The sequence below is a fragment of the Cynoglossus semilaevis genome, chromosome 1 (genome assembly GCF_000523025.1).
Source record: "Cynoglossus semilaevis isolate Cse_v1.0 chromosome 1, Cse_v1.0, whole genome shotgun sequence".
NCBI classification, from domain to species: domain Eukaryota; kingdom Metazoa; phylum Chordata; class Actinopteri; order Pleuronectiformes; family Cynoglossidae; genus Cynoglossus; species Cynoglossus semilaevis.
This window is the reverse complement of record NC_024307.1, coordinates 4334215-4342899: the sequence shown is the minus strand read 5'-3', so window position 1 is coordinate 4342899 and position 8685 is coordinate 4334215. Positions and strand designations below refer to the sequence as shown.

At 42.9% G+C, this 8685-nt stretch overlaps 1 protein-coding gene across 1 annotated transcript in view; it reads left to right on the top strand.

The window, feature by feature from the left end:
• Positions 1-8685, top strand: part of pak6 (p21 (RAC1) activated kinase 6) — a 24505-nt gene that overhangs the window by 8008 nt on the left and 7812 nt on the right. Inside the window, exons 2-3 of the mRNA XM_008328282.3 lie at positions 6290-6537; positions 8393-8680. Coding sequence (XP_008326504.1) covers positions 6334-6537; positions 8393-8680 — 492 coding nt within the window. The 5' untranslated portion in view covers positions 6290-6333. The remainder of the gene's footprint in view (positions 1-6289; positions 6538-8392; positions 8681-8685) is intronic.

Here is an 8685-nt window from a genome sequence, read left to right as displayed (position 1 = left end):
GTGTGTGTGTGTGTGTGTGTGTGTGCGTGTGTGTGAGGTGATGACAAAAATACACCGCCTGTTTTTAGGAGTCTGTTTCAATACTTGTACTTAAAGGACAATAAAGGTATCATTGAAGCTGAGCTGTTTTTTAACCCTGCACACTGGGCTGCAGGTTCCAGAACAAAGATCGTAATCATGATCGTAATCATGATCGTAATAATGATTGATGATTTCGATAAAAACTATTGCTTTGCAGGTGCTGGCATTTTTAAAACAGCTACTCCTGAATGCACCTGGAAGCCTCTGCGAAGGGTGAAATTCACCGATCGTTAGGGATTGATAGAATCCAAGTGGAAATTCAAGTCCCGCATTTTCCGTATTATCACTTTTTTTCATCCTTCGGCTGGGTTTGCGACTTATACTCAGGTGCGACATATATTAAATATATAATTTCACATGTTTGTTATTTTCACTGACAGCCACTAGAGGGCACTCTAAGTCTGTGTACCAGTATCTGCTACTTCTGTAAGTTGCACTTTTTTTCATCCTTTGGCTGGTGCGACTTATAGTCTGAAAATATGGTATTTGCACAAACTATGAAAGGGACTGGACACATATTATACAGGAAAAACGGGATTAAAACTGTATCCACGCCGACGACACGCAAAACAAGGATTAGCCCCGTCTACGTCATTGTCCAAGCTCAACTTACATTTTTTTTACAGTACACACGTGGAACTGATACTTCAGAAAATGTGGTGCTGTGGTGTGTGTGTCTGTGGGGGGCGAGGGGGGGGGGGTGATGTGTCCTAAAATTAGATCAGTGAAGGAGTGAACACCCTGAATACCACAGTAATCCTGTGAGTCGGATCATCAGCGTACACACTACATGTGAAACTGACGGTTGTTAAATGGGGGCAAACGTGGAGAGAAAATCATTGGCCGGAGCTCGGAGCACAAACATGTGGCCAATCCGACCCCCGTCTGTATCCCATCCCACTTCTCCACTCTACCCTAGTATTAACACTCTACTGTAGGTGATCGGAAAATGAGAGCAGGGAGAGGATGACGGTTGTTTTTTTTTTTGTTTTTTTTTTTTCTTTCTTGAGTCACCAAGTCTGGGGCAGTGGTGACTTAGTGGTTTAGGAAGCAGACTTCAGTCCAGAAGGTTTCAGGTTCGAGTCCACCAGCTGCCAAGTTACCACTGAGGTGCTCTGAGCAAGGCACCGTCCCCACATACTGCTCTTAAAGCTGCCCACTGTTCACTTGGTGATGGGTTAAAAACAGAGTTCACATTTGGTTGTGCGCAGAGTCACAATGACAAGGAGTTCAACTTTCGACTTTCACTAAAATTAAAATTTTTTTTTTAAAAATTTAAAAAAAAATCTGTTTATGTATTTTCACGTTTTTCTAGTTAGCTGCCCCGTGATTGGATCGTCACTTCGATCGAATCCTTTGCAGAGAAATGACACTCTAACACATTGACATGCTTTGCGTTAGCTTTGTGTTAGCTCTGTTAGCTCTAGTTAGCTTCGAGTCACGACTCTCCTGCCGCAGACTTGCCGCCTGCCACTGAGATTTTCTGTGAAAGACGATTTCTTTTTCTCAATGACTTCAAGTGCAGTTGGATCATCCTGGATTTTTCCTTCCCCTACAAACAGTTGCCGAGATGGAAATTCCCAACGTAGCGGAGTTCTGTTGAATGACCTCATGCTCATTGGCTCTGACAGCAGCCAGCTGGATTTTGCCTCAGCTCTTCGACAGATTCAAGACAAGCATCAGAAGCTCAGGGTCAGGGCCTTGAAGGGGTTTTGACAGACGTGACCAGAAAGTGTAATTACCCGCCTCACAAATTGAGTTTTGTGCATTTGCATTATACGGCTGGCTTAGAAATCAATAGCATATTGTTATCAAGATACTGATCGGCCTGGCAGAGTCAGGGAGGTCGATGTGGAGCGGGTCGCACGTTGTTACAGCACGTTCATCAATATTCGTGTCAACTTTTCAACTCATTTTGACATTTGTGTGTGTGTGTGTGTGTGAGAGTGAGTGCCGGCTCGTGTGTGTGTGGGGGGGTTTTAGAAAATCATGTTTCCAGAATCTTCCGAGGCGGCGGTCAGCGGTGGAAAATAAATTCCAAATAGACAGTAATGATATGTTTTACGTTCTGTGCTGCTGTGAGGAACACTGAAGAGCAGCTCACACTCATGCTGGTCTCAACCCGTTAATGTGCTGCAGTTTGCATTTCAGTCACTAGTAAATATTGATACACCCACTTGTAAAAGGATACAGAAGCGTGTGTAAATATTTGCTCAAGTAAAAAAAAAAAAAAAGAAAAAAAAAATCAAGATCACGTCAGTGCAGCTGCAGCTTCGTTTGTGAGCCATGTGTCAGTTACTGAGCTGGATCGACACGGTCGGATTGCGATTAGGCAATTTCCGATATGAACTTTTTGTCAAAATCCGATATGCCGATATTGTCCAAGCACTTCATTTTCGATTCCGATTTCAACCGATATCGTTATATTTAGCGTTTTTCTCCAAAACTGCCCTAAACGCTTGCATTATTGGATTTTCATTATCGGAGGAAAAACCGACAAAGATTCTCACATAATTATGCTAATATCGGGCCGATAATATCAGTCGGTCAATATTATCGGACATCCCTAATTGCGATTAACTGCATGAATATGTTGCGATTAATCTCGTGTGCAGAATGTACAGTACAATATATGAACAAATATATGACAATATTTTGGTTGAAATCACTTTAAACTATTTGTAATCAAATCAAATATAAAAACAATTCTTTTCCCACTGACGGCAATAAGACTGGATGTAGGTTGTCACAAAAAAAAAAAAAAAGACGACAGAAACCTTCAAAAATTGTCTATGTCGTAGTTATTTTAAAATCTCTGTATTTGTATCAAGAAACTTCAAATAGACCCCCCCCCCCCCAGGGTGACATCTCTCTCAGCAGTGATCCCACCCCTCCCCCTTCCCCGTCCTGACAGTTCCTCTCTCCCTTTGCTTCTCATCCCGTCCCCGCCCTCACATGAAGAGCCAGGTTTAGCTGATGTGACCAGTGGGCGTGACCTCCTTTTAGCCTCTGGTGATGTAGCGAGACGAGTGACACGGTTTAGTCACGACACCCCTCATAACAGGCATCACTGCTGCTGATCAGAGCCGGGCCGGGCCGAGGGCGGGGGTGGAGGGAGAGGGAGCGGAGACGGCTGGTGGTGTGATGTCCCACTGGGCTGCCGATGCCCGCAGAACCCATTTCCTCAACTCCCACCAGCTCACAGTTCGTTCATGATTGGAGATCTGTTATCGACAGGACCTACTGCGGGCCAGTGCATTGACCACATGCGTGGCAGGCAATTGAGTTTTGCATCCGTGTTCTATATAGAGCCGAGACCTGTGTTGATGAATCAGTGAAACCCATCAGTGATTCACATCAGAGTAGTACTGCGTTACACCCGCCGTTGACGTCGTTGACGGAACCTCAGTTTGTTTGTTTTTTTCAAGGTGTGAAGTCTACAAGATGCTGTAAATATTTCTGTAAATTTTTTTGGCCAAACATGTGAGAATTCTTTGTCCTGTCGAAGTCTAGAAGTTGAGGAGAACATTAAACGACCTGGATCTATTTTCATGTAAGAAACAACAGTTTGAGGTCCGACCGGTCGGATATCGGGTGTTATCCTGTCGGAGACGAGCGACTTGTGTTTGTTTTAAGGTAGGCTGACATGTTTAACCTTGTATGACCTACCTTAAAAAGATTTCCAATTTAGAGGGCAGATGAGGCGCAGTCGGTATTAAAGGGTTCAATAAGGGTAAAGGTTGGAAAAATCCCATGGTGCACTATCAAACAATAACGTTACAAAAAGTATGTGGGCCTGTTTAGTTGAACACAACCCTGATATCGTCGCAGGAGTTGAAGAAAGACACAGTCTTAAGTCTTAAGTTTGTATTCACCTAATGAATCGGTAATAAAGGGTTCAATAAGGGTTCGAAGGTTGGAAAAATCCCATGGTGCACCATCAAACAATAACGTTACAAAAAGTATGTGGGCCTGTTTAGTTGAACACAACCCTGATATCATCGCAGGAGTTGAAGAAAGACACAGTCTTAAGTCTTAAGTTTGTATTCACCTAATGAAGCCTACAACCTACAGATAAAAACATTGACTTTTTCTATTAGCTATAGTGCACGCATGTGTCAAACTCAAGGCCCGGGGATCGCAGGAGTTGAAGAAAGACACAGTTTAACTCAATGATTGCGCACGCGAGTCTTAAGTTTGTATTCACCTAATGAAGCCAACCTACAGATAAAAACATTGACTTTTTCTATTGACTATAGTGCACGCATGTGTCAAACTCAAGGCCCGGGGGCCAAATGTGGCCCGCCAATTCATTTTTTAAGGTCCCTGCGAGCCCTTTTTTTTTTTTTTTTACACAATTATACACAATTTCTGTGACTTTAATAAATAACAATCAATTGCAGAAACATCGACCCTTCAGGGGCTTAAAAAAACACACATTTTAATTAATAAACCTGTATGGACTTAGGCAACTGTAAATATTATCAGTTAAAATTTAAAAATCATTTTTTTTGTTCCTCCTTAAAATCGTTTACTGTAAACTTACAAAATGTGACTTTCACGCGTTATTTGTTGGTGGATTGATTCACTTGTAAGTAAACACAGAGAGTAAATACCCTGGAGTACACAGTAACTCCCCTGTTTACAAAGACATTATATTTCCGTACGTGTGTTTGTTGCTGCGACATGTTGTGGTACATTTGAGACTCAGTGAAGTGTGGAGGAGACTGACATTAAAGTTGCAAGAACCAGTCACACCCTGAGGTACTGTGTGTGTGTGTGTGTGTGTGTGTGTGTGCTGTAACCATGTGACCACCAAAGTCACGAGGATTACTTTCAAGTTCATTATCTGTGGCACAATCTTTTGCTGGTTGTTCCTGGTCTTTAAAGGTTGTTAAAGGAGGTAAAGTTCTAGAACGACAAAGAAGATATTTAAGGTGGTGTTGAATATAAGAAAAAATGTGGGATTGTTAAATTTAGAAGAATCTGTGACGTGAAAATTAAAGCTGAGTTATCAATTGTACTTGGCTTCTTAATTGATGATAACTTTACTAGTACTGAAATATATATGTATATTTTTTTGTCGCAAACTATTTTTTTTCCAAACATATATCTAAATATATATAGATATATATATATAAAAATATATAAAGATTTATCTGATATTTATATTAGAAATATGTATACATATTTATATATACATATATGTAAATATACTGTATATATATTTGTATATTTGTCGCAAATATTTTTTTTCAAAATGATACCTATAGATATAAGGTGTAGCTGATATATATTACAAATATTTATACATATATTTATATATATACATATATATGTAAATATATATTTTTCATATACATATACAGTCCATATATACACATACATGCATAAATGTATATATACATATACATATGTGTATTTATATTTATATAAGGGTCGTGTTTGCTTGGGCATCTGACCCACCTTTGGCCCATGATCCACCTTTTGAGAATCAATAACTTATTGTATTATATGGGAATCGACCGCTCGAGAGATAAAGTACCATCGGTCAGAGGCGCCACAGCTCAGGAATAACAGCACTGTCCTTGAAAAACCAGGGGTTGTGGGTTTAAATCTCAATGATGTGCCACGGGGACGCTGAGGTCGTTTGGGTTTGAGACCCCTAACGTAGGGAAGAGCAACAACCACATTAACGCCGGGATATCGACGGGTTAGGAAGTGCTCCTGGAGGAGAGCGGGCCGGAGTGTATTAGGCAATATATTAGAAGGACCGGGGTGTGAGTGTGTGTGTGTGTGTGTGTATATGACTGTGTACATGAGTGTGTGTGTGTCTGTGTGATGTCCTCATCCTGCTACGCCCACAGGGCGCTGTTCGGTCCAGCCACGTGAAAAAAAGCCTTATTTTGATTTCATATCTCTGATTACATTACAAATACGTCGACTGACCTCAGAACAGATTTCTCCGAGGCACGAACTTGTGACGAGCTGCAGGACGGTGTAAACGAAGACGTTGCATCAATGTTGCGTTTGAATAAATTGCCTCGCGTCTCGGACAACATCTGTTGTCGGGGCTTGGCTGCAGCAGCCGCGCTCCTCCGTCATCCTTGGAGATTTTGTTGATTTTCAAATGTCAAGCTAACACTGAGTAACCCGTGCTTCAGCTAAGGCTCCATTATTAACGAGTGGTTTGTTTTGTTTTCTACAGGGACATTTTGAAGTTGGAAGGCTGCTGTCCACCAGGACCTGAGGATGTTTCGGAAGAAGAAAAAGAAGAGGCCTGACATATCAGCGCCGAAGAACTTTGAGCACCGCGTGCACACCTCGTTCGATTCCAAGCGCGGCTGCTTCGTGGGTCTTCCAATGCAATGGCAAAGTTTGATCGAGAACCTACGCAGACCCAGACCTATGGTGGATCCTTCCAGGATCACAGAGGTGGAGCTGAGGCCAAAGAAGGTATGAGTTCATCCACTGGTGTCAAAGGTCAAAATCAGGCCTGGAAAATCTTTTCCACGACTGCTTCACAGTAATGATGGGTGACAACAGAACTTTTGAGTCGATACGATACTGATACTTGATTAAAACACATGACAAATTCTGACCAATCCAAATTTAACATGTAGTTTTCATAGCATATTAATCAAAACATTGCTTTATTTTAACACGATGTAACCTAAATGGGGAGGTCCGATAACATCGGCTAACCGATACTACGGGCCGATATTAGCATAATTATGTAATTATGCTGTGAAAAATCGTTATTGTTTCCTCCCGTAATGAAAACACAATACCTGGGTTTTGAATAAACGACGTAACCTAAAAATAGTTTTGAACTGAAAGTGAAAGTGAAACGTATCTTCTGCCTTTAACCCAAACGGCCGCATACGTCGTTATCGGTTGATATCGGAATCGGAAATTAAGTAGTTGGAAAATATGGGCAAATTGGATATCAGCAAAATTAATTCAATAATAAATTACTCTAAAATATGTGGAAGTGACAAATGTACATTTTTGGTTTATTAATTATGATCCATTAGTATCAGTTCATCGACACCAGGGACTCGATACTAGTTCACAGACTACTAGTCATGTTGAAACCCTGTGTCACAGATCAGTAGATCGTCCACGAAGTATTCACACTCAGCGTACGTTTTTAAAAAGTACCTTCAAATCCACAGTATTAGTATTAACGCAGTACTACTGTTTGCCGATCCTGCTGTTTCCGAACACGATCCTCCGCTGACACCGTGGAAAGACGGCGGGCCGCCATCTCCGACACTTTTATTTTCTTATCCATCCTGGGGCCTCGTTAATGACCCTGCTGTGTACACTGACTCCACAATAGTGAATACACACCGGGGGCCACAAGATTTATTACTCCACGCGGGCAATTAATAACAGTCGGCGTTCACTTTCTACACATGTCCAACAGAAAAGATAAAAAGCTGCAGGAACAGCAGAGAGAACACCTTCCTGCTGCTGTTTACGAGGCCGCGGTGGAAAAAGCACAGTGACACTCAGGCAGCGTTTCATTAACGCTGTGCTGTGATCGGAGCTGCACTGCATCCTGTCAGCGTTCTGATCAGACTTATGGCGTTTATTGCTCAGTCAGGATGAGACGTTCTGCTGACGAAAGAAAAAAGGCTGAAAAAGTACCTCTGAAAGTCACGATTAAAAAAATATATATTGGAAGACATTTTCCCAAACGTCACATCTGACCACGGCGCGTTCCCTCCTCTCTGAGAAGTGCTGCCGTCAGTGATATGTCATCTGACCTCTCACCGCGGTGCAGATATGTAACGGGAGAGAAACCGGAGAGGTTGTCGCCTGACTGTGAACTGACAATGACTCCACTGTGATACTGAGCAGCGAACCGCCGCCCACTCCTGTTTTTATACTCACTTCTCTGACACAATTCTGCTATATTTTCTCATCCAGGCAATTTTTAGCTTCTCCGTTGCCTGCGCTTGGCAGGTGATGATGGCACGTCACCTGAAATGTCACAGGAACGCTCAGTCGTCGTCGCCCAAATCAGCAACAAAGCAACATTTGTTGTGCTTCTGTCTTTGTAAACATTTACCCGCTATATTTGTCAGCGCGTCGTTAGAGTTGAAGCCACCGGCGAAAGTCGCGTGGCGTCTTTGAAGGCGGTTGACGATTGTGTTGCTTACTCGATCTCTAGTCTAAATTTAACTGGCCTCAGAGCGGTGATCACGCCGGCCTCGTTACTGCTGTCAGTCGGAATCTTTCTGCAGTGAGATTGAGGCGTGCGCGGTTTGATAAAGGAAAGAAACTGCCTCTGCTCTTTCAGACTATCGTACGAGGGACCATGATCGGTCACGGGGACTACATGACCGCTATGATCAACGACATGAGCCGCCTGTCCGTGACCAGCTCCAACTCTCTGAGGAAGAGCAGCCCCTCGGCCAGGAAGAGGGCGCAGTCGCTGTGCAGGCTGGGGGAGGTGAGCGAGGGAGACACCTACCAGTACGAGAGCCTGACGCAAGAAGAAGACGACGACAAGGACCCGGACATGGATGAGTGGGGGAACAGGACCAGGAACATCCACAGCGAGACCAACACCCCGTACCTGGGGTTGAAGAA